Raw genomic sequence first — 27,112 nt, forward strand, 5'->3', positions numbered from 1 at the left:
GACAAACAATATCAACTCAAGAAAACAAAATAAATGAATAAGCAAACCATGTACAAAAGAAAATAAATCACTGTATATATAAAGATAAGAATTTCAAACTTTAAAGTCCCCAAGTCCAGTCCAGCACTCAAATCTATTGGATAAGTGTTCTTTTGTCTTAATCAAAAAGCACAGAATTTAATCGAACGGCCAGACAAACCAGAATAATCCTATCTTTAATCCCATGCTGCCAAAGTGTCATGCAGGGCAGCATGGTGGCTCAGTGGTTAGCACTGCCACCTCACAGCTCCAGGGTCCCGGGTTTGATTCCAGCTTTGGGTGACTGTCTGTGAGGAGTTTGCACATTCTCCCCATGTCTGAGTGAGTTTCCTCCAAGTGATCCAGTTTCCTCCCACAGTCCAAAGATATGCAGGCTGGGTGGATCAGCCGTGTGCTAAATTGCCCTTCGTGTTCGGGGAATGGGTCTGAGTGGGATGCTTCAAGGGGCAGTGTGGACCTGTTGGGCCGAAGGGCCTGTTTACACACTGTAGGTAATCTAATCTTATTCAGAGCAGTAAAACAACCTCAGCAATCTGGTATAGCTCAAAAATAACTAGAATTCCAGCTAGAGATGCATTTGTGCGATGCTTTCTACAGTCAAATATCTTTGAAAGCACTTCGTTGACAAACTTCAAACATGAAAAATGATTTCACGAGATTATTTGGATTTCATAGATTCAGGAAGTATTAATTCAAGATCGATTATATGCAAAACGTACAACAGCAGCACGGAGTGGGAGGGCTACCAAAGTCAGGACACCACAAACAAACCACTTGCCAAGTATCTGACTGCTCTAGACAGCGGTATCATTTGGTTTCAACTATTCACAGGAAGTTTGCAGGATAACTTCTAATAAAGTGGTGTGAAGAGGAAAACCATTCCTGCAATAATGCATCATTATCACAAACTAGACTAATGACAATCTGAGATAAACAACCCCAAAAGCGTGATCATGTAGGACAAACAATTCCAAAAGATAAAGAATTTTGGATGATTTACACTGAAAAATATTAACAAGCCAATCTCTAGGAATAATGCAATCATTGGACATGCAAGGCAAGCAGCTTCTTTAATGCAAAAACAGAGTTAACATTTTGGGTCCAGCGACCCTCCCTCAGAACTGGAAGGGTCACCCGGACCTGAAACATTAACTCCGTTCTTACCTTCACAGATGTTGCCAGAAATGCTGAGCTTTTCCAACAACTTTGTTTTTGTCCCTGAGTTGCAGTGTCCGTGATTCTTTCAGTTATTATTTAGCTTCTTGAATGTGATTGTTATGGGTTGGAGTGCCGTTTGCCATCCTGTTCTGGGTGCCTCATATCTTCATGACAAAGGCTCTACATTATTTTACAGGTCTTTCTGGCTCTCCAGCAATTCTTCTCACATTCTTAAATTTCACATTGAAAATACAATTTCACTACATGTCAAATCAAACTTACATTTTCATTAGTGTTTCCTTTTCTGCAGGACTGAAATTATATTCTTCTAGAAAGCTTGATCTGTTGAAGTCTATGCTTCTGCAATTGATCATAAACCACAAAAGAAAAAGCAAATTAAAATGGTGTTTAGGTCTACAGTTGGTTGCCAGACGTAAAATAAAAAAATGAAGTCTCAAAATTCAGCATCCCAAACTGTGATCAGCTAACTTTATGAAACAAGGTCACACTCTAATTGTAAAACTGCATAAAATAGTGAATACGTTCTTTAAATTTCCTCAGGAAGTTTACCAGAAATGCCCTTGAGGGCCAAAGCAGCTCACCAGCAGTGGTGGCGGCTGGTGGTAACAGGGGAAAGGAGCAGGTGCAAGGAGTGAAGCCACTTCTTCAATAGCTTACATTTGCTACTAGTCCAGAAATTTCAGTCTGAGATAAACTCAACACCTTCACACGCAACTGCTGCTTGTGCTTTGTATTGCTTGTTCCTCAGAATTAGGGAGAGAATAGGCAAAGAACTCAGAAGCTGTTTCTTCATCAATGTGCCATGATCTGGAATGATATCCGTGTTTTTGTTTCTGTGGTATGTGTTACAGAGTCATACAGCATGGAAACATCTCTGCCTTCATGAAGAGATTTCTGATTATCCAACCTATGGCCACCAGCTCTCCAGCCATTCCCTTTATACACTACTGTATTGCAAATGAAGCATAACATGGTCACATTTTGGATCAAACTCACTTCTTGACTGTCGCTCCCTTTTCTGGTGAACTTAAATTCTGAATTTCATCAGAATTCGGACAGTGTTCAGACTCAATGCTTTCACAGCTGCAAATGAACATGAAGAACAATTTAAAACACCTCAAGCAAACCCTTTCATCTTCAGTTAAATCCAGTAAAATACCCATGAAAATTGAAGATTCAGAATTACAAGCCTCCATCAGATGGTTTTATAAAACAGGTTACACACCAGATGGTGAAGATTTCTGAGTCAGCATAAAATGTGAGCCCATATGCTCCCCAAGTATTCTTGCTTGAGACTGGGATTACAGTTCCTGTGATGCTGTCCCACCAATAAGATGAATCTAGTTGCTGGATTTATCCACACACTTTTGAACATAAACATAGTACATGTTGTAATCCTCCAGTCCTCTGATACCACCCCTGTATTCAAACAGCATTAGGTTGTTGTGCAAAGTGCCACTGCAGCCTCAAGCTATTTTTTTCTTTCTCAGTATCCTCAGTTGTCTACAATTCACTTCCTTCTGAGTTACCAACACCAGGGACAACCAGCCGTTCTAATCAAAGCAGAAATTGCTGTAAAAGCTCAGTGGCTCAAATTACTCAAAAATGTTAACTCTGCTTTCTCGCCACAGATGCTGCCAGACCTGCTTAGCTTTTCCAGCAATTTCCATTTTCGTTTCAGTTTTCCAGCATCTGCAGTTGTTTTATTTTCACATTTCTAAAATGCTGTCCAACCTCAGCTCATCCTTGTCTCAACTATTTACTTTTCATCGTGAATTGGACATCAACTTCTTCTGAATAGTATCTCAGCCAGGCCCTTACCTCTGTGAAGATTAAACAGTGGATTTATGACCATTAGCCCCACTTTTGCGACCCTTTCACTGCTCACAATGGAGGACGACATTCGGATTCCCTGTTAACATGAGCTGCCAGCATCATTTAGTTCAACACTTCCCTTCTGAACTACTTATAATTAACTCGGTACACATTGGGGTCATCAATAATCCTCATCATTTGTACCATTTGCCACTATTTCCTGCTTGTGGAAACATTCTGACACTGTCACTAAACAACCTCCTGCTGTAAGACAGACTATTGTTTCATGACAGTTTTGCCTGAACTTGTGTTCAACCTTACTTGCTGCAAACGCCTTCTTGCTCCTTTTGAAGTTGGACCTCCTCCAAATCAAAATTATTCTGGATTGTTCCTTCCTCTTTTCTGTAGCCAAAATAAATATCTTATGATATGGTGCTTCCTGAAATGATCCATGCCTGATATTTGATCGATAGTGTGTGTGTGTATGTGTGTGCACAATAATTATAGAAGTGGTAGTGCAGGTTGAAGATATCATCAGGATTCTGAACTTTAAAAATTGGAGCATTGTATGAAAAACAAATATGTTCTGACAAATCATTATAAAAAAAACTCCTGATATGCCCTCAACTCTGGTATTTACCAACCACACTTCAGGAAGGGATTTGAGAGGGTGCACAAAACATTCACAAAAAATATTACCAGAGATGACAAACTAGACAGCCCTGTGGAGAGGCTGAAGGAGCTTGGGCTGCTCTTGGAGAAGACTAAGAAGTGATTTTAAAAGTGTTCAAAATTATAAGGGATTTGGTTGGAATGGATAAGAACAATCGGTTCCTTGTGACAGAAGGCTTAAGAAGAAAAGGACACTGATTTAAGATGATCAGCAAAAAGAACCAATGGTGACAAGGATTTTTTTTAAAAATAGCATCATTAGAAACTGGAAAGCTCTGCCTAATAGTGTGGTGGATGCAGCTTCAATTGAGGTCTTCAAAAGTGAGCTACAATTTTCGAAAGGAGAGGTTTCGCAGTATTACACAGTAAAAGGACTTAGGAGTGAACGTAGGCAAGTCCCTCTTTGAGAGCTGGTACAAACATTATCAAATCATTGTCTCTGGGCTATTACCATTTGATGGCTGTACAACATTGCACAAACTGCTGGCTCCCCAGCTATTTCCTACCGCTTTGTCATATTCTGAATAATGACTCACTTTGTCATGCATGCAGTTAAACTTACTTAGCAATTATTTCGCTGGATCCTGAAGAACCACAACTTCCATTTTCCTCACCATTTGCACTGTCAACATTTCCAGAACTGCAATTGATCAAAGAGGACAAATTAAGTCATTTAGAATAGGCAAACTCATCCAGAATTAAATCCAACTCAATTCAACACAAAAAAATCACAGTCTTGAGAGCAGGTTCTTTTGACTTCCACAGGATGCCCACAGGTCTTCATATTGAGGCAGTGCTGGGGTGGGGGTTGGAAGAGACAGAGCAGGGCAATAAGGAGAGAAAACCATTTCTTCAGTATTTCACCCTTGTTGAAAGCCGTTCCTGCGCTGTGCAAGAACTTGATACTGAAAGACAAGGAAAATTCAATCTACCATTGAAAAGCTTTGAAAGCTTTATGCTAATTCAACATTATCCCATCTCTCAAAGTAAGCCAAACATTGCAGAAGCAGTCAAGCAATTGCTTCATGTGATTGCTATTGTCTGGATTGGTGCTCACTGCACTGCCAATTGGGGTATCTTCCTGAGGCAACCCTGACATAATCTTACAGCAAATCCCAACAGTTTCCTTTGACAGTATTAGATCCCAAATACCATACAACAGGATTAATCTGACGTCACATCAAATTTACTTGTCAATTACTCCTTCAGTTTCTGACAAACTTAGGTTTCTACCCACCACACAGTGTGACATGTCAACATTTTCACAGCTGCAAATGGTCACAAAACACCAAATAAATCATTTTACTTGTGCATATTATCATAATGTTAATTTCTGGCACTCTTATCAACATTGGGATTTTTGGCTGAGAGGGGGAATGAGTCAGTAGATGAGGTGTAAAGATGTCAAATAAAGAACCTCTGCACTGGGACAGACAATAAACATCCCAAAAGAGAGGATTTAAGTTTAACTTCCTCATCTCTGAAAAAGAAACACAAGCTCTTTACAGACTATTGACAATTCAACTCTCACAAGCACAGCTTGTAACTCAAAGTTTGATTCGGAGCACTGATGTAGGAATTTGTCATTGCTCAAATTCACTGAAGCTTAAAGGTCAGATTAGTCACCAGTGGCTGTTTTGCTGAAAAAAAAATCATTTTTCTATCCTGCTTCTTTAACAGTTCTGAGTTTAGTTAAAGATCTGGACAGAATAAGCTCAGGATTAATTCCAGGTCTCTGACTTGGGAAAGTGCCTGACTCCATGAATACACATGGCAAATGGCCAAATTAGATAATTAAAAATGCAAACTATTCAATGGCAATATTGTATGGGAGATATACCAAGGCTCGGACACGGGGAGCAGGTCACATTCTTAATTGACGACATATTTCTTCAAATGTTACGGACATTTGGAGGACACTTCAATGAACTTGGAGGAAGTTTGTGGGGAGGGTGCAGCTGAAGCAGGAAGGAGGAACACAGAGAAGTGCTGAGGTGGGGTAGAGGAGATTAACTCATTTCTTTAGCAATTTTACCAGAGCCACATTGTCCAGAAATATAACCTCAATATTGATCTGAAAACAATTTCCCATCTAAGTGTTTTGGATGCTTCAATGGTGATGCTATTATTTTAGACAACTGTCTCTGTTATAAATTTTCCAGGGAGGCAGCCCAGCAGACACTTTATTGTGAGAGAGATAATGGGAACTGCAGATGCTGGAGATTCCAAGACAACAAAATGTGAGGCTGGATGAACACAGCAGGCCAAGCAGCATCTCAGGAGCACAAAAGCTGACGTTTCGGGCCTAGACCCTTCATCAGAGAGGGGGATGGGGGGAGGGAACTGGAATAAATAGGGAGAGAGGGGGAGGCGGACCGAAGATGGAGAGTAAAGAAGATAGGTGGAGAGGGTGTAGGTGGGGAGGTAGGGAGGGGATAGGTCAGTCCAGGGAAGACGGACAGGTCAAGGAGGTGGGATGAGGTTAGTAGGTAGCTGGGGGTGCGGCTTGGGGTGGGAGGAAGGGATGGGTGAGAGGAAGAACCGGTTAGGGAGGCAGAGACAGGTTGGACTGGTTTTGGGATGCAGTGGGTGGGGGGGAAGAGCTGGGCTGGTTGTGTGGTGCAGTGGGGGGAGGGGATGAACTGGGCTGGTTTAGGGATGCAGTAGGGGAAGGGGAGATTTTGAAACTGGTGAAGTCCACATTGATACCATATGGCTGCAGGGTTCCCAGGCGGAATATGAGTTGCTGTTCCTGCAACCTTTGGGTGGCATCATTGTGGCAGTGCAGGAGGCCCATGATGGACATGTCATCAAGAGAATGGGAGGGGGAGTGGAAATGGTTTGCGACTGGGAGGTGCAGTTGTTTGTTGCGAACTGAGCGGAGGTGTTCTGCAAAGCGGTCCCCAAGCCTCCGCTTGGTTTCCCCAATGTAGAGGAAGCCGCACCGGGTACAGTGGATGCAGTATACCACATTGGCAGATGTGCAGGTGAACCTCTGCTTGATGTGGAATGTCATCTTGGGGCCTGGGATGGGGGTGAGGGAGGAGGTGTGGGGACAAGTGTAGCATTTCCTGCGGTTGCAGGGGAAGGTGCCGGGTGTGGTGGGGTTGGAGGGCAGTGTGGAGCGAACAAGGGAGTCACGGAGAGAGTGGTCTCTCCGGAAAGCAGACAGGGGAGGGGATGGAAAAATGTCTTGGGTGGTGGGGTCGGATTGTAATTTGTGACTGCTATAGTCTGGAGTGGCACTCATCACATTGCACTAAAAATTTTGAAGAAATCAATGGTTCCCCATCATTCTCTTTTCACACTGCTGCATTCCAAATGAAGCAGAATTAAAACACATCAAAATTATTTCCGATCAACCTTGCTTCCTCATGGTTACACAGATGCCTGGCAAACTTTGATTCCCACCCACCCGACAATCTATACGGCCAAAATATCTGCAGCTGCAAGTGCTCATGAAGCACAAATTAAGAAAAGGATTTGCATCTACAACTGATTTATAAACACTGAAAATAAATTTTGAAGCCCAAAATGCTCAGTATTTCAAGTCCTCATTCGGTTAAAGTCCAGATGAATGACTACACTGGATGGTTTGCTTTCCAAATTTTCAGAGAAAATATGTCGGTCACTCCAGTTACGTAGGCTGGTGCATTTGACGGGAGGTGGGAGGTTTCGCAGTTTAGCATTGTTGCAAGTTAGACCACCAAGGTCTGGATGTTGAGGGCCAATCAAATTTTCACTGAACATTTTTGAATGTTTTCTATAGATCAAAGGCTGAAATGTGTCATTGATTTAATTACTGGCAATGGCCTCGGAGGGAATAAAGCTGTTTCTTTAATGTGATTTTTATCGTCTCGAATGGCGACATAATCTTTCAAGAGCTACTATATTCACAGCAATTTCTTTTCATGGTATGTATTACGAATGAAGCACAGAAGGATGAAACTTACTTTGAAATTTCTGCAGTCGCTTTCGGTGAACTTGGTTCTTCAACTTTATCAGAGTTTGGGCTGTCAAAGGTTTTGGACCTGCAATTCATTAAGACCATAAGACCATCAGACATTGGAGCAGAAATTAGGCCATTCGGCCCATTGAGTCAGTTCTGCCATTCAGTCATGTGTGATAAGTTCCTCAACACCATTCTCCTGCTTTCTCCCCATAACCCTTAATCCCCTCGATAATCTGTCTCAGTTTTAAATGTACTCAATGACCTGGCCCCCACAGCCTTCTGTGGCAGTGAATTTCACAGATTCAACACTCTCTGGCTGAAAAAGTTTCTCCAAATCTCCATTTGAAAAGATCTCCTCTTTATTCTAAATGTGGGCCCTTGGGTCCTAGTCTGTCCTACCAATGAAAGCATCTTCCCAACATCCACTCTGTCCAGGCCATTCAGTATTCTGAAAGTTTCAATTAGATACCCCTCATCCATCTAATCTCCAATGAGTGTAGTCTCACAGTCCTCAAACGTTCCTCATATTTTAAGCTTTCCATTCCCTGGACCTTTCTCATGAACCTCCTCTGAACCCGTTCCAGGTACAGTGCATACTTCCTGAGATACGGGGCCCAAGTCTGTACACAGTACTCCAAGTATGGCCTGACCAGAGCCTCATAAAGCCTCAGAGGTACAGCCCTGCTGTTACATTCAAGTCCTTTCAAAATAAATGCCAACATTACATTTGCCTTCCTGACTATATAAGGCAAAAATTAAAGACATTGTAAACAAGCACTTGCACCCAGAAATGGCTTCCTTACAAAACGAACATTGAAAAATTTCATGTGGAATCCATAAGGCCATAAGTTTTGGGGGCAGGAATAGCTCATTCGGCCTACTGAGTCTGTTTTGCCATTTGATTCTGGCTGAGATCTTTCTCAAGCCCAATTTCCAGCCTTCTTCTCGAAACCTTGATCCTCTTATTAATCAAGAACGCTTCTCTCTCTCTATCTTAAATAGACCTAATGACTTGGCCTCCATGGCTTTCTGCAATGTTTTCCTCAGATTAGCCACTCCTTGACTGAAGAAATTCTTTCTGACCTGAGTTCTAATGGTTGGTCTCTTCACTCCACGACTGTGCCCGCATGTCCTAATCTCTCCTACTCGTGGAAGCATCTTCTCCGTTCCACGTGCAATCCTTCCAGGCCTCTCAGTATGCTGTAAGTTTCAATGAAATTCCAACCCATCCTTCTAAACTCCATCCTGTACAGAACCAAAACCCTCAACCACTCTTCAAATGAGAAGCCCTCTCAAGTTTTCAAGTACTTATCAACTGGATTTGTTAAACAGGCAACATTTCTGATGTGTATAACTACAATAGATCGTAATTTGTTTTCCCCCTCCAAGTTTTAACTGGTGGTATACAAGTGATTGTGACTGAGTCTGGAAGAGTAGCTGGGGGGAAGCTGCAAGGAAGAAGGAATTTCACCTTTCACACAAGTTTTCAGAACACCACGGTCTGTTTATTTTTGGGCAATGGGGGGAGGTGGGGCATGTAATAACACTGGAAAGCAGAGAGTTAGAGAGTCAAGTTTTTCAATACGTTTACCTGCATTGCATAGTCCAATGTTTGGAAAAGAAACATTCCATTAAAGATCCTGTGGAGAGGCTGAAGAAGCTCCGGCTGCTCTTGGAGAAGACTAAAAAGTGGTTTTAAAAGTGTTCAAAATCATGAGGGATTTGGTTAGAATGGATAAGAACAATCGGTTCTTTGTGACAGAAGGCTTAAGAAGAAAAGGACACTGATTTAAGATGATCAGCAAGAAGAACCAATGGTGACAAGGATTTTTTATTAAATAGCCTATTTAGGAACTGGAAAGCTCGACCTAATAGTGTGGTGGATGCAGCTTCAAATGGGGTCTTCAAAAGTGAGCTACAATTTTCGAAAGGAGATGTTTCGCAGTGTTACACAGTAAAGGGATTTAGGACTGAACATCGGCAAGTCCCTCTTTGAGAGCTGGTACAAACATTATCAAATCATTGTCTCTGGGCTATTACCATTTGATGGCTGTACAACATTGCACAAACTGCTAGCTCCCCAGCTATTTCCTACCGCTTTGTCATATTCTGAATAATGACTCACTTTGTCATGCATGCAGTTAAACTTACTTAGCAATTATTTCGCTGGATCCTGAAGAACCACAACTTCCATTTTCCTCACCATTTGCACTGTCAACATTTCCAAAACTGCAATTGATCAAAGAGGACAAATTAAGTCATTTAGAACAGGCAAACTCGTCCAGAATTAAATCCAACCCAATTCAACACAAAAAAATCACAGTCTTGAGAGATGGATTGTTTTGACTTCCACAGGATGCCCACAGGTCTTCATATTGAGGCAGTGCTGGGGTGGGGCTTGGAAGAGACAGAGCAGGGCAAAAAGGAGAGAAAGCCATTTCTTCAGTATTTCACCCTTGTTGAAAGTTGTTTCTGGGCTATGCAAGAACTAAATACTGAAAGACAAGCAAAATTCAATCTACCACTGAAAAGCTTTGAAAGCCTTATGCTAATTCAACATTATCTCACCTCCCAAAATAAGCCAAACATTGCAGAAGCAGTCAAGCAGTTGCTTCATGTGATTGCTATTGTCTGGACTGGTGCTCACTGCACTGCCAATTGGGGTATCTTCCTGAAGCAACCCTGACATAATCTTACAGCAAATCCCAACAGTTTCCTTTCACAGTATTAGATCCCAAATACTGTACAACAGGTTTAATCTGACGTCACATCAAATTTACTTGTCAATTACTCTTTCAGTTTCTGACAAACTTAGGATTCCACCCACTACACAGTGTGACATGTCAACATTTTCACAGCTGCAAATGGTCACAAAACACCAAATAAATCATTTTAATTGTGCATGTGATCACAATTTTAATTTCTGGCACTCTTATCAACATTGGGATTTTTGGCTGTGAGGGGGAGCCAGTGGGTAGATGAGATGTAAAGATGTCAAATAAAGAACCTCTGCACTGGGACAGACAATAAATATCCCAAAAGAGACGATTTAAGTTTAACTTCCTCATCTCTGACAAAGAAACTCAAGCTCTTTACAGACTATTGACAATTCAACCCGCACAAGCACAGCTTGTAACTCAAAGTTTGATTCGGAGCCCTGATGTAGGAATTTGTCATTGCTCAAATTCACTGAAGCTTAATGTCAGATTAGTCACCAGTGGCTGTTTTGCTGAAAAATTAATTTTATTCATTTTTCTTTCCTGCTCCTTTAATAGTTCTGAGTTTAGTTAAAGATTTGGACAAAATAAGCTCAGGATTAATTCCAGGTCTCTGACTTGGGAAAGTGCCTGACTTCATGGATGCACATGGCAGATGGCCAGATTAGATAATTAAAAACGCAAACTATTCAATGGCAATATTGTATGGGAGAAATACCAAGGCTCGGACACGGGGAGCAGGTCACATTCTTAATTGTAGGAATATTTATTCAAATGTCACGGAAGTTTGGAGGACACTTCAATGAACTTGGAGGAAGTTTGTAGGGAGGGTGCAGCTGAAGCAGGAAAGAGGAACAAAGAGAAGTGCTGAGGTGGGGTAGAGGAGATTAACCCATTTCTTTCATATTTTTTTACCAGAGCCACATTGTCCAGAAATATAACCTCAATATTGATCTGAAAACAATTTCCCATCTCAGTGTTTTGGATGCTTCAATGGTGATGCTATCATTTAAGGCAAATGTCTCTGTTATAAATTTTCCAGGGAGGCAGTCCAGCAGCCACTTTAATGTGATTGCTATAGTCTGGAGTGGCATTCCTTACATTGCAACAAAAAATTTGAAATCAATGATTCTCCATCATTCCTTTTTCACACTGCTGCATTCCAAATGAAGCAGAATTAAAACACATCAAAATTATTTCCGATCAACCTTGCTTCCTCATGGTTACACAGATGCCTGGCAAACTTTGATTCCCACCCACCCGACAATCTGTACGGCCAAAATATCTGCAGCTGCAAGTGCTCATGAAGCACAAATTAAGGAAAGGATCTGCATCTACAACTGACTTATAAACATTGAAAATAAATACTGAATCCCAAAATGCTCTGTATTTCAAGTCCCCAATTGGTCAAAGTCCAGACGAATGACTACACTAGATGGTTTGCTTTCCAAATTTTCAGAGAAAATATGTAGGTCACTCCAGTTACGTAGGCTGGTGCATTTGACGGGAGGTGGGAGGTTTCGCAGTTTAGCATTGTTGCAAGTTAGACCACCAAGGTCTGGATGTTGAGGGCCAATCAAATTTTCACTGAACATTTTTGAATGTTTTCTATAGATCAAAGGCTGAAATGTGTCATTGATTTAATTACTGGCAATGGCCGCAGAGGGAGTAAAGCTGTTTCTTTAATGTGATTTTTATCATTTCGAATGGTGACATAATCTTTCAGGAGCTACTATATTCACAGCAATTTCTTTTCATATTATGTATTATGAATGAAGCACAGAAGGATGAAACTTACTTTGAGATTTCTGCAGTCGCTTTTGGTGAACTTGGTTCTTCATCTTTCTCAGAGTTTGGGCTGTCAAAGGTTTTGGACCTGCAATTCATTAAGACCATAAGACCATCAGACATAGGAGCAGAAATTAGGCCATTCAGCCCATTGAATCTGTTCTGCCATTCAGTCATGGGTGATAAGTTCCTCAACATCATTCTCCTGCTTTCTCCCCATAGCCCTTGATCCCCTTGATAAACAGGAACCTATCTGTCTCAGTTTTAAATGTCCTGGCCTCCACAGCCTTCTGTGGCAGTGAATTTCATAGATTCAACACTCTCTGGCTGAAGATGTTTCTCCAAATCTTCAATTGAAAAGGTCTCCTCTTTATTCTAAGACCGTGCCCTCGGGTCCTCGTCTCTCCTATCAATGGAAGCATCTTCCCAACATCCACTCTGTCCAGGCCATTCAGTATTCTGAAAGTTTCAATTAGATCACCCCTCATCCTTCTAAACTCCAATGAATATAGTTCTGGATTCCTCAAACGTTCCCTATATGTTTCGCTTTCCATTCCTGGGATAACTGTCGTGAATCTCCTCTGAACCCATTCCAGGGACAGTACATCCTTCCTGAGATATAGGACACAAATCTGCACGCAGCTCTCCAAGTACGACCTGACCAGAGCCTTACAAAGCCTCAGAGATACAGCCCTGTTTTTACATTCAAAATAAATGCCAACATTGCATTTGCCTTCCTGAATATATAAGGCAAAAATTAAAGACATTGTAAACAAGCACTTGCACCCAGAAATGGCTTACTCACAAAACGAACATTGAAGTATTTAGTGTGGATCCATAAGACTATGAGATATAGGGGCAGAATTAGCTCATTCGACCTGCTGAGTCTGCGTTGCCATTCAATTCTGACTGTGATGTTTCTCAAGCCCAATTGCCAGCCTTCTTCTGGTACCCTTGATCCTCTTATTAATCAAGAACCCTTCTCTCTCTATATCTTAAATAGACCGAATGACTTGGCCTCGATGGCTTTCTGCAATGTTTTCCACAGATGAGCAACTCCCTGACTGAAGAAATTCTTTCTTACCTTAGTTCTAAAGGTTGGTCTCTTCACTGTGCGACTGCGCCGGCATGTCCTAATCTCTCCTACTAGTGGAAACATCTTCTCCATTCCATGTGCAATCCTTCCAGGTCTCTCAGTATTCTGAAAGTTTCAATGACATTCCCTCCCATCCTTCTAAACTGCATCCTGAACAGAACCAAAACCCTCAACCACTCTTCAGATGACAAGCTCTCCCAAGTTTTCAAGTGCTTATCAACTGGGTTTGTTAAACAGGCAACATTTCTGATGTATGTAACTACAATAGATCGAGATTTGTTTTTCACCTCCAAGCATTAAAAGGTGGTTTGCAAGTGACAGGAGTTGAGTCTGGAAGAGAAGCTGGGGAAGTTGCAAGAAAGAAGGAATTTCAACTTTCACACGTTTTCAAAACACCACGGTCTTCTTTTTTGGGCAACGGGGGGAGGTGGGGCATGTAATAACATTGGAAATAGAGTTAGAGAGTCAAATTTTTCAATATATTTACCGGCAGTGCACAGTCCAATGTTTGGAAAAGAAACATTCCATTAAAGATCGTGTGTAATGCATGCCCAATCATTCACTGGCAATTAAATGGGAGGCGGGAGGATTAGGAAAATGGCAGGGAGGGGGTTTGCCACCTATACACTGCAAAGCTATGTGACATGGGCCAGTTCTCTTTGACACCTGGACTCTCCTTGACTTCTAAGGACTGCCTCCCTCATTTCCCTGATGGCGCCCACCTACACAACCTCAGTGACAATCAGCATTAACAGTTGGGCTGAGAAAGATGCTGATCTGCCATCCCTTTCTCTGGACCAGCAGCTGTCAAAACTGAGCCAAACCGTCAACTGGTGAGTAACGCCGGCAGCAATCTCTGTATTGGTTACCGTTGGAATCGGCCAAGGCCTCCAGGTTTCAGATCCAGCAGAAGGCCTGCAGCATGAACCACAAGCTTCCATCTAAAATTTCTTTTTACAACACTAAGAACAGAGCAAATATTAGAACAACAGCCAACTGTTTCTTTAATATAAAAAAAACAAACTACGGACGCAGACAATCTGAAAGAAAAGCAGATGTTTCTGGAGAAACTCTACAGGTTTTGCAGCATCTGCAGACAGAAAACAGAGTTCAAGTTGAGCCAAGCGACACTTCTTCAGAGATGCAAAGTTCTGAACAGGGGAACCTCAACTCAAAGCGCCCACTCTGCTTTCTCTCCACAGATGCTGCTCAGTTTCAGGAGAAAGTCTCAAAATAATGTTCCTGAAAATGGTGGCCCTCCAGCAGCTGCCCTTCACATAGTTGTATTCTGATTAAAGCATTATTTCCTCACACATTGGATCAATACTTACTTTCTGATCTCTGTAACTGTCTCTGCAGGCACTGGATTTGCAAGCTCCTCACAGCTCGGAATGTTATCACTGTTTCCGCTGCTGAAATTAGTTGTGAAAAATGTCATTTTAAACAAACACTTGCAGCCAGTAATTGTTCGCACATCGGCAGTTTCCTTTGTATTCCTTGTACTCTGAATAAAGCAAAACCTTAACCGCTTGTTGTATTCAAACTTATTCCTTCATGATAGATTTTAGAGTGCATGGTTTCCCATCTACCTTGTTGTTTGCACTGTCAGGTATTCTGCAAATGGTCATAAAAGCGCTATCAAGTAAATTTAAGCGAACATCTACATCCACAATAAAATTATCGTCATACACCTGAAAGACATTGAGTCCGTAATTTGAGCCATTGACAGCTAATTTTGTAACAACAGGTCTAGACGCAACTACAGAATATGGTGATTTGTCTCCACAAAGCCCTTGACTGCAGTTTGCAGGATAAGACCGTGAGACTGGGGTATGGCAGTAAAGAAAGAGAGAGAGAGAGAGAGAGAGAGAGAGAGGGAAGGAGAGAGAGAGAGAGAGACGGATGTATCAGATCCATTTCTTCATCATTTTATATTTGTTGCAAAGTCGAATAATATCTTAAACAAAGAGCTCCAGGCCCAAATATAGAAAGGCAACCAACTGTCCGATGAAATACTTCAGATAGTGTCTCGACATACAGGGCTGCATTTCCCAAGTCAACTGGCCTTGGCCTGAGACATGACATTCTTGGTAAAGTGAAGGGGAGTTCATGAGGAAAGCTGAATTCTCTTCTGCACCATTATACTGTATTGTCAGCGGTGGGCAAAGTAGCTGGTTTCATGACTCACTGGGCATGAAGTAAGTCACCAGCTGAAAGCCACTTGTGCCTGTCTGTCTTGCAAATAAGAGAGTTCCACAACTCCCACAGTGGACATTGGCCTGCAAATCTCTTTTGTGTAAGCTCAGCAATACCAACCTTCATGACAGCAAAGAAAAGATTGCAGCTCTGCCTCTATTTCATTCTTTGGTCAACAGTTTTTATAAAATAGATCACCCTCCAGATGTACTGGGAGTAGGTTTTTCTTCAAAACCTTCACAGGAGATTTGAAAGACAGCACAGGCAGACTGAGGGGAGGGGAGGAGGTAGGAACCTCAATTCTTCAACATGTTGTATCCTTAATTCAGAGTTCAGCTATCTAAATGTTTGGCGACAAATGGAGATCTGAATAGTGAATAGATGAGCAATTTTTCACTGAACACTTTTGGATCTTTTCTGTTGATACAACTTTTCTTTTTAAACAAACAAAATCTGTGTAGATTTTTGATACAATCAAACAACTCTGTTCATGTGACTGCTGCTGTCTAGTGTTTGCTGCATTGCTGTGGGAGGAAGGCCCTCCACAGATCTTACAGGAAGTGCCAGCAGGTTTTTTAACATTGTTGTATTTTGGATGAAATTTAATTAAGTCACACATTAGACTAAAGCTTACTTTGTGCTCACTGAATCGATAACTGGAATCTCTTCTGCCTCTGAGGTGCCAAAGCTTCCATATCTGCAATTGGTCAGACAGCACAAACTAAGTGATTTTAAACAAGCTTGAATCTACAATTTGCATTCAGCCACTGAAAAACATCTGAAGGTTCAGGATTTTGGCATTTGAAGCCTTGATTACCAAGTTTGTTAATACTTTGCATTGAAACTCCAATTTGGCACTTTACAGCATACCTGCCTCATCCCCTGCCACAGAGAAGAGTAAAGCATTCAATGTGGTTCAATGTTTTTTTAAAAAATCACTGTTTTAAATTGACAACCACTGCCCTTTAGACACTCGCCCTTCATTCTAGTCTCTTCTACAGGAGGAAACATTGTCTCCATGTCTACCCTGTCCAAATCGTCAGGTTTTTTTTGTTTCAAACACGTTGCCTCTTCCTTCCCTAAACACCAACTGATGCAAGCCTTGCCTGTGCAAATTTTCCTTGTAAGACAAGTCACTTAGTCTTGGTGTTATTCTGGTAAACCTGCTCTGAACTGCGTCTAATATATTTACTTCCATCCTTGAAATACACTGACTAATATAAAGAAAATCATTCAAGATATTGGATAACCAGTGATCCCTAATTTTGTGCTTAAATTCCCTCATGATAAAATGAAAACATTTAATTGCTTTCCAAATTACTTAATGTGTCTGTACATGATCATTTTGTGATTCATGCACGAGGATACCCAGATTCCACTCTATCTCAGAGCAATGCAATCTCCCTCAATAAAAACAAAACTGCTATTCTTTCTGCCAAAATGGACTTCAAATTTACCCATGTACAACTCTATTTGTCATATCGTTGACTACTTGCTAAACCTATATTTCTCTGCAGTATTCCGAAGTCCTCTAAGGTTAATTTTTTAGCGCATCTTTGTCACATCACCAAATCTGTCAGTCATAAATTCATTCCTTCAGAAGTCATGGGCTGGTCGTCAACACTTGGAAAACTTGGGCAGGAACAGATTTTTTAAATTATACTCATACTATACGATCCTAACCATTTTGAACTCAAGTTAATTCTCACGTATAAAAGCACACGTAAAAAGGGATGAATTCCCTGGATCTAATTACAGAACACCAAAATAACTGTAGCAACTAGTCAGACTGTTTCTCCCTTTCACCATGGATAAAGGAAAATTTTGAAATGTAGGGTGCCTGTAAGGTGAACGGATGCTATAAACATCCGTTGAATTATGATGATCTTTTAGCCGAATTAAAATGGTTGGCTCAAACACTAATCTTAAACACAAAATCTGACCAATTGGTAAAATGGGTTTGAACTTTTGAATGGCATGGAAGCCACTTTGTTGTTGACTTTTTAAAAACTCCAAGAATCTCCCTGCAGATGGAGACTTTCACCAAAAGACAATGGACAAGTTAGAGATCTAAGCAGCCAAAGTCATAAACAGTTACACTGTGAAAGGAGGAGATAGTAAATATAACAGATGATTGTCTTAACCACAGCTACCTTAGAGTTTAATGAGAACCAAACTCCTCAAATTTCAACAAACCACAGTTTGCTGAGATTCCTTGGTTTTACGAAATTTTCACTTTACCTTTAAAAGAATACCATCATCTAAGATGACCACCGGCCTAACACAAAAGCAAATAAGAAAGTAATAACCTGCGAAGAATCGTTGTCCACTATCTCACCTCTGAGAGATAACGTGAGACACATGCGTGAGCTGTGATGTTTCAAATTCTACGGCAAGTATGGGTCATCTTTTTTTAAAAACTCAGAAGCTTCTGGTTGGAATTATTCTGCTGGAACATTTATTTACTTGGGCAAAGAATTGAGAATATTTTGGCAACAGGCAAAAAGAGAAACCCAAATTCCCTTTTGAAAGGTCCAGCTGGATCGATTTCTGCAACCTATTGGGTTCATGAAAGCCTGCTCATTAGCTTACTGCTTTGAAGAAAAATCTAATAATCTCTGGTTATTTGCTGATTTTCTCCAATTTTTTAACCATAGCACATTTGGGAAACTTTTCCTACCCAGGGATATCCCTCTAATGTCAGAGGTACATCAATTGCAGGTCAGCAGTGGTGAGAATCGCTTTGTCCCCGAACTGAGTTTTTATAAGTTACCCCAAAACACCATTTGTGAAGTACATAAACTGTTCAATGCTCACCCAACATGCAAAAAAACTAATGTATGAAAACTGAGGTGACAAGAGAAACCATCACTGATGTCATTTGAAAAACATTTCACCCATTATTACAGAACTGCGGTATTCCTGCATATTTCAGTTGGAAGCAGACATTCATTTGACCAACATTTCAGTTTTGCAATGAAGGTTCCTCACCCTGAACTCAGCTTCCAAACTTTGATTGTTATGCCCAACACAGACTTACAGACAATTGATCAGAGATAATGGGAACTGCAGATGCTGGAGAATCCGAGATTACAAAGTGTGGAGCTGGATGAACACAGCAGGCCAAGCAGCATGTTCGGAGCACAAAAGCTGGGTCTAGGCCTGACATGTCAGCGTGTGTGCTCCTAAGATGCTGCTTAGCCTGCTGTGTTCATCCAGCTCCACACTTTGTTATTACAGACAATTGATAGGCTTCTTTCAATTAAAATAACATTTTTCCATTCACTACATGCAGAAACTTAAACATTCCAAACATAGTTGTAGGAAGCTCCAAACTACATAAAAAGCATTGAAGGAAGTCAACGTCACTGTTTATCTTTAATACCAAGGTCCAGACATTGTCCTAATACATTCACCACACTTTTTAATCGTTGTATTGTACTGGTTCTCGATCGCTTCATTATTGCGAAAAAATAATCAAAAATACATTGGCAGCTGTCTCAGCATTATGTTTTGTGAGTATGTTTTATTCACTTCTGTCCCAAATCACTAGCCGGGTGCTTAAACATGATTTGTGCCACCATTTGGGATCAGGGATATTGGAAGGCGATGGGGGCACAAAACAGGAGAACTGAAGGACTGCTTTGCCTTGTTGTAAACAAACAAGCTCATCAGTCCCACTGCAGTCTCTCTTTATGAAGGACTTCAAGTCTAATTACTTTTAATCAAGTTATTCAAACTTATTATGACACATGACATAGGAGATAGAATTTGAATCCGGACCTTTTAGGCAGAAGGTGGAAGATAAAACCATCTGTGTGGAGGATAAAATCCTCCAGAATACTTTAAAAAATGTGGACTTTTCTGATGAAACTGGATGAAAGTTAAAGCCCAAATTTGCAGAGCTTAATGTCCAAGGGATTGGGGTGCAGGTAAGTTTGTGTCTTCAATGAACAAAAAATAGTCTCCCTAACTGAGGGTTGGATGGAGATTCTCAGTTTACTGAGAGTTGTTTCCATATGGCTAGTTTCAGCGATTCATTGCCAGAAGGATTAATAACAAAAATTACTCGACAGAACATACTTTTCTATCATTACCATTAAACAAAGGAGATGCTCATAAGATTTATGCTCACTTGTCCAGGAGGATGTACAACACACTTTCAGCAGTGGTATATGCTTTGTATGTCGAAAAGAATGTGCGGATGTAGAAACGCTCCTTGTTCATGAGAGCGATTACAAAATTTTCGACAAGTCTTTTTGAGGTCTCAGAGTGAAGAATTTGAACGTTGGAGGTATCGACAGCGAGATGGGATGGAAGCTCATCTCCTGATGCCTACAGAGAATACAAATTTAAAAAGTAAATGTGATGCAGGAACAATGTTTATTTGTATAGATCTCTGACATGGTAGAAATATTTCAAAATGCTTCACATTTACATAATCATTTAAAAATCGCTCCAAGATTCATGAAGCTAAAACTAGGGCAGGTCACCAAAAGCTTGGTCAGAAAGATTGGTTTTGAGGACAAAGAGGAGATGTTTTGGAACAGTGTCCCAGAACTGGGTAGCTGAACACACCAATGACAGGATAAAGAAGATCAAGCATGCAGGCAAGATCAAAGTGGCCGGAATTAGAAGTGCAAAGATATGAGCATTGAAGGGTTGGAGGGGAATACCATTGATGAGGAGATACAATATGTTCAATCCAATGATAAAGCAGCTGGTCACTTCATGTATTGCTTGAACCATTAAAAAAAACACAAAGTTAAAGTCAAAACATTACAGAAACATGGCCAGCTAGATTCATACAAAACAGAAATTTGAGCCTTGGAGTTATTTTGTGTCGATCTCAAGAATATTAAACCATCATTTTAAGTAAATAAACATTTAATATTAAATCCCTTCAGCTGACTACCCACTATTTCTCAATTTCTACTTTAATCCAGTCATCAGACGGGCCAGAAAGTTTCCACAACAGAGAAAATGTGGAATTATGTGCAGCAACTTCTGTCTACAGCTCGAGGCCACAGCCAGCAACAGGAAACATGACAGTCTGGCTTCAATCCTGTTTGAATTCTCTGCTAACAATATCACTGACTTCACATTTCTGAACAATATTGTTCTGAGGAATCTAATTACTCTTGAAAGCAAGCTTACATAACTGGAAGGAAAGCAGAGAGGTGTAAAATGTTTGCTGACTTGGCGGAAAATAGAAGGAGGGAGAAACTGAAGAAAAAGGAAACCTCTGTTTTTTTTTTGTTCCACAACTCGTGCCATGCAAGGTCTCTTCCAATGTGCTGCCGAAGGGTTATCATACTTGATACTGTGGAGTGTGCAAAAGAAATTAAGAACTCTCACAAAGAACTTCATAGTTCAAATCACATCAAGCACCCCTATATCAAATTCAGTTTCCTTCATGTCAGCAGATGAATATACCTTTGGGATTGGGCAGGGGTCAGGGTGGAGCATGTCAGCAAAGGAGGGAATTGGAGCACTCTTGAAGGAGCCTGATTTGAAATTTGAAATCCAATGCGAACCTCTCAACTTTGCCAGAGTAGCTGACCGGTTCTGTCAGAATTATGAATCGTCTGTATTCACAGGAAATGTATTTCCAAGACTTGTTCCAAGTAATAGAAAATTGTACAAAATGTGTTTCAATTAAATGAAGTTGCCGTTTTAAGAACTTTACCCCACACAAGTATAAAAAAGCATGACTGCAGAAAAGCATAACCTCCAAACAAAGATAACAAAGTGTGGAGCTGGATGAACACAGCAGGCCAGGCAGCATCTTTGGAGCACAAAAGCTGACGTTTCGGGCCTAGACGCTCCATCAGAAAAGGGGGAGGGGGAGAGGGTTCTGAAATAAATGGGGAGAGAGGGGGAGGCGGACCGAAGATGGGTAGAGGAGAATATAGGTGGAGAGGAGACAGACAAATTTCGAGGCAGGAATGGAGCCAGTAGAGGTGATTGTAGGTAGGGAGGTAGGGAGGGGATAGGTCAGGCTGGGGAGGTCGAATAGGTCAAGTGGGTGGGATGAGGTTAGACAGAAGGAAATGGGTGTGTTGCTTGGGGTGGGAGGAGGGGATAGATGAGAGGAAGAACAGGTTAGGGAGGCAGGGGCAAGGTGGGCTGGTATTGGGATGCGGTAGGGGAAGGGGAGATTTTGAAGCTCAATTTGTTTATGTGTCATCATATTTTGATCCAGAAAGACAAATAACATTAAAAATAAATTGATGTTTTATGACGATGATGACAATCTCAGTGAGAGAAATTATGTAATGTCCATCTTTAAATATTAAAAGAGCAAAACTATTGAATGTTTGCAATACATTACTAAAACAAAGGCTACCAGCTGCCAATACATTGCCTTCAACATTTTTAATGGTGAAATCTCTGTTCCTTTCTCTCTCACCCTACTACTCATTCCTTCCATCTGTTCTGCTGTTGTGGTAAAAGGCTATCAGCTCCCCTACTCAAATTTACTTCATAATCATTCTTCCCGCTCCTTTCCTTCCCATTCATTGCACGGTGTAACAGAAGAAAGGACAGGATATCTATGGAAGGATGTGCCCTCCAGTGTTCTAAGTTTTCACAATTCCAGCAAAAAGGAAAAAAAAATACAATCGAGCGCAGTAAATCACGGTCCCTCAACGCACAGTTTTTGCGGCGATAAATCAAAACTGGTGCGTTTTCTCAGTATATTGTACACATGCAGTCAGTAAGCAATCAACAGGCATGGAGGAAATCTCTCAAGCAGATATTAATATGTCAATAAAAGCAGGATGGAAGAGTTGAAGTTAATTATGCAGCGGAGAGAATCAACTGAAGTGTGCACATTCAGGTTTCAAATATTAAGTAGAGTTCCACATGAACATTGTTTTATTTCCCTCTCGTAGTCAAAATGCCACAACACACTAGCTTGCCTGACAGATGACATGTTCTTTTCTTGTTTCGAATTCAGGAACTGGTTTGCAAATCTGGTTCAGATTTGGACTTTGTTCACTGAAGGTTGCCAGGCACAGCATGTGGCAGAGCAGTGGAAAGTGGCCAGTGATTGAAACACCATCTAATGCCCACTCTTAACCCCTATTAACACACTCCAGTTTGTGGCGACAAGTTAGTTCTAGTCATGATGATTGTCAAAAATTTATGAAAAACATGACAGTTATTTTCACCACCCCCACTACACGACATCAAGGGACACAATTCCTCTTCATGATTATATCGTTGCTCTATGTTCATCATGAATGTAAATTGGGTGACTATTCTATCTCAGTCTTAAATTGAAAAGAAGAATTTGCACATGTCGCTTACTTAATTAATAACAATTAGAAAAGTTTGAACAGATCTCTATCCTAGTACACAGCATACTTTTGTTACTCCATTTGTCTTACAGTTTGCTTGCTGAATATCTCAGAACTTAAACTATATTTTTTGAATTCATAGGAATAAGGTCTCTTGAGCTTGCTCCATTGTATCACATCATGATGCATTTCTCTCTTAACTCCATTTATCCATTTACTGTGAATACACTAGCGTAACATAAATGGCAGTCTTGAAGTTCTGAATGAACCCAACAGACTTCAACTTCAGAACCTCCAATGGACGACATTTTTTGGAAAAACGTCTGTCGCCAGATTTCACACCCATCGGACGTAGCTCGGATTTGAAAAGTGCAGCAATAGATATTTCCTGACATAAACAGTCAGTGATTATCACAAAAAAACCCAGCTTGTCTGTTCCAAAGTGACCCACCTTCGAAAAAAAAGTCACCATTACCACACCACATCATAGGGCTGTGCTCACATGAGTGAGAGAGAGAGAGACAGCTGGTGATTGTTTAACCAGCATGTCAGGCACGGGGAGAAGTCGATAAGGACAAACCCTCATGGTCAACACAAATGTTTATTTCCTCTTTCAATATCACCTTGCTCTTCCTTAGAACAATTGAAACTTTAAAAGGCCAAGTGAGCAGATGAGAGCATCAGCCTTCAAACATTTCAGCTCCCTCAAAATAAAACGGGACAAACCTGTGACCAAATATATAAAACATCTTGCACATCGTGGAAGAATGTGCGAGTGAGTGAGTGTTGGATGGTGTAGAGGAACATGAAGAATAAGTAATCAGGGGATTGGAATTTGTTGTGTGTGAAAAAGCAAGGATAGTACATACCATTTTTATTCTGAGTAGTATGACGGAAATCTGACTGCTTCGGCAAGCTGACTGACCGGAAACAACAGTCAAATCTATAAGATAAGTGAAAACATCATGAGAGACAAAACCAAATTCAACATATAAAGAGAAAGACTGCCATAAAAAAATTAAATACTGGACCAAAAAAGATAAAATGCTGACTTCAGTGTAGTTACATGTGTCCATGATCTGTTTGCTCTTCTGATATCATGTTGCTCTTGTTCAGAAAACACAACTTTAAAATCCTAACTGAGCCAACACGGACGTCAGGATTCAGACTTTTTAGGCCACTCAAAATAAAAATCAACAAAGCTTTCACATCAATATATGAATAAAAATCACTCTACACACCCTGGAAGCACTGTCTCAGAATCTAAAGGGAGTAACCCAGAGTCAAAGCAAGCGAGGCTGCCTTCATGCAGGATCGGTTCACCAAGAGCAGTCTCTGGCATTAATACAGGGTAATGGGCTCTGCCAGATGGACACCTGAGGCAGTCAGCTTCTCAGAATCCACACCTCTGCAGTCCAGTGAGTGGGACACAGTCAGCCCAGTGGGAGACCGAACCCGGTGTGGGGAGTGGGGAGAAAACAGCTGGGAAACTGTAGAGACATCAGTTAGATGTCGGGTCACCTATTGCTCAGTCTGTCAAGGTCGCAAAAGGGGGCTGCCACATCAGTCCTCATTGTGCTCAAAGATATTACACTGAGAACTGTCTGACTCCAGGGTCAGGCTGCTGTCATTGATGCAAGGCTGACAACTACTACTTTTCACAGGTGTCATGGACCGCTGCTGTTTTAATCTCGTCGGATACGGGAGGCACGGTGGCTCAGTGATTAGCACTGCAGCCTCACAGTGCCAGGAACCCGGGCTCGATTCCAGGCTCAGGCTGACTGTGTGGAGTTTGCATATTCTCCCCGTGTCTGCATGGGTTTCCCCTGGGTGCTCCCACAGTCCAAAGATGTGTCGGCTAGGTGGATCGGCCATGCTAATTTGCCCGTAGTGTTGAAGGGTGTGTGGGTGAAAGGAAGATGGGTCTGGGTGGGATGCTTCAAGGGGCGGTTTGGACTTGTTGGGCTGAAGGGCCTGTTTCCACACCGTAGGGAATCTAATCTAATTTAATATGTCACAGATGAGTATGAGCAAATGGAACAAAGGAGCAGGAATATTTCCAAGATAACAAAGTGTGGGGCTGGATGAACACAGCAGGCCAAGCAGCTGCAGTTCCCTGCTGTGTTCATCCAGCTCCACACTTTGTTATCTTGGATTCTCCAGCATCTGTAGTTCCCATTGTCTCTAAAGGCAAATTTCCATGTGAGGTCTGGAATAAGTGAGTCGATGCCTGACTGAACACAGGGAGACAAGGAACTGGATTGAAGCTTGTGCTTTGTGAAAAATTAATGATAACTCATACCTTTCAGAATCAAAGTGGGTTGGAGTCTGAGGAATGAGAAAGGTGAAGTATCGTCAAACCTAAAAGACAAATGAAAACACCATAAAAGTAAAAACCAAATTCAACATGAAAAGAGAAAGAGTACGATCACACTTAAATACTAGACCAAAAAATATGCTGACTTCAGCCTCATTACATATGTCAAATATTCATTTGCGCCTTCACTGTCTACTTGGTCTTCCTTCAACAATTTAACATTTTAACATGTCAACTGAGCAGCCAGGACATCACCCTTCAGATACTTCAGTTCAAAATGAAACTCAACAAAGCTTTGCTCTAATCCAACACCTTGAACATCTGGAATGATTTCCCAAAGGGCCTTTTTCATCTAAATACTATTTTTTGGCTGCTGTAATGTAGGAAAGGCACTGGTTAATGTGCAGAAAGCACGTTTTCATGAATAACAATTGGTAATGATTAGCTTTTCCATTGAAATAACATTCACTGAGGGATAAATAGTAGATGATTTATACGGGAGAATTCCATTCTTGTTTTTTTTGCGAATTGTTGTGATAATGGGATCTTGCGGTCATCCGAGATGAACATTTTTCCTGCTAACATCACCTTCAGCAAAGACCAGAAGAAACATTTTCCTCCATCAAAGAGCGGACACAAAAATGTGGCCAATATAATTTTGGTTTTGGCAAGTACTGGAACCATTGCGACCCACAACATACACGCATTAATTCAATCGGGTTACCCCAAATTCACATCATTTTTCCAGTTTTCCCGTCTTTGAAATTCGTACTAAAATCCAATTTCTTTACAAATAGTGTCCAGTATATATTGAATTCAAATTACCTCAAAACTCTTCTCACAACCAAGAGTGATACCACAAAGGTATTGCTCCTTTCCCTCCGCTTCAATTAGTGTTAGTTCTAATTACACTGATGAGGGAGAGAAAAGAAATAAGCGATTCGCACTTGAAACTGCAGAGCTACAAGTCTGCAATGTTCACCTCACGTTGTCTCAACATGAAGTGAAGACACACAGCAGTTATTGTTTATTCTTGTTTGTGTTTATGACATCACAGGCAAACCATTGTGATGTCACTGGGCTTATTCTTTTTTAAAAGAAAACCTTCCCGAGAAAGAACACAAAACCTGTTCCAGCAGTTACCTGCTGTTTTCCACTTCATCTCCGTGTACGCGGTTGTCATGTGGGGAGGGCTTGTTTGTAAACGTGGGCATCATAACATGGATGCAGTTTCCCATCTTCACCATCTTCCCTTAACAGCCTTCCTGGGATATTGCCCATGGGGGTGAAGGCACCAGGAGGCCTGCCCACATGTGACCAATCCGTCTATTAATTTATTTGGTGGCCAGACTGGCTGGTCAGCTGTCAAGAGGATGGATGGTCTCATCTGTCCTGAAAGTCCCTTAAAAACATCCCTGAGGTTAATTTAACCTTTATATTCACCTTCGAATCCTTTGCACTCCTCTCATCACAGTCACAACAACACTTACTGTTATGTCCTGCATGTTCACCAACTCTCTATTCATGCTCATACATTACCTTCAGTTCCAGAGCCCTTATCTTATCTATTAGCCACCAGTGTGACACCCTACAAAGTGCCTCTTGGGAATCCAAGTGTTATGCAGCTGTTGGTTTCCTCTTTGCGACCTCACTTGTTTGACTCTGAAAAAGGAATGAAATTGTCAAACATGCCTGGCCCCAGGGTGACCTTGAACTTACCTGCAACTGCCCTGTCTCCATCATGGAATGTCTTCTTCTGGATTGACCACGTTGATTTAATCAGATGATACGATTTTTGTTTTAAAAGCATTGCTGAAACATACTTAATGAAGAGACATTATTAAGCACTTTCCCAACTGATTGAAATCATGTTAACTGGCTTTATCCCTTATTTTTGCTCCTCTTTCTTTCTTACATAGCAGTGTTACAACTGCTAATTTCTACTGAACTCAGACTTTTCCAGAATCCAGGATATTTTGGTAAATCAGAAACCAAAATATCTACGATGTCTGAAGCTGGGCTCCAGGGGTATTCAGT

The 27,112-nt window shown here is 41.1% G+C and overlaps 1 protein-coding gene across 2 annotated transcripts in view; it reads right to left on the minus strand.

The window, feature by feature from the left end:
- Positions 1-26,584, minus strand: part of LOC132208744 (ral guanine nucleotide dissociation stimulator-like 1) — a 62,688-nt gene extending 36,104 nt beyond the window's left edge. Inside the window, exons 1-13 of one of the 2 annotated variants that reach the window (XM_059644120.1) lie at positions 26,219-26,584; positions 25,061-25,119; positions 23,628-23,701; positions 19,590-19,789; positions 16,089-16,151; positions 14,590-14,670; positions 12,173-12,250; positions 9,809-9,886; positions 7,659-7,736; positions 4,268-4,345; positions 3,355-3,435; positions 2,215-2,301; positions 1,480-1,557 (exon numbers count right to left, since the gene is read on the minus strand). In XM_059644120.1, coding sequence (XP_059500103.1) covers positions 1,480-1,557; positions 2,215-2,301; positions 3,355-3,435; positions 4,268-4,345; positions 7,659-7,736; positions 9,809-9,886; positions 12,173-12,250; positions 14,590-14,670; positions 16,089-16,151; positions 19,590-19,789; positions 23,628-23,701; positions 25,061-25,119; positions 26,219-26,322 — 1,139 coding nt within the window. In that variant the 5' untranslated portion in view covers positions 26,323-26,584. The remainder of the gene's footprint in view (positions 1-1,479; positions 1,558-2,214; positions 2,302-3,354; positions 3,436-4,267; positions 4,346-7,658; positions 7,737-9,808; positions 9,887-12,172; positions 12,251-14,589; positions 14,671-16,088; positions 16,152-19,589; positions 19,790-23,627; positions 23,702-25,060; positions 25,120-26,218) is intronic. The other variant, XM_059644121.1, reaches the window with a different exon arrangement.
- Positions 26,585-27,112: the final 528 nt, after the last annotated feature.

Source organism: Stegostoma tigrinum, unplaced genomic scaffold (genome assembly GCF_030684315.1).
Source record: "Stegostoma tigrinum isolate sSteTig4 unplaced genomic scaffold, sSteTig4.hap1 scaffold_53, whole genome shotgun sequence".
Classification (NCBI taxonomy): domain Eukaryota; kingdom Metazoa; phylum Chordata; class Chondrichthyes; order Orectolobiformes; family Stegostomatidae; genus Stegostoma; species Stegostoma tigrinum.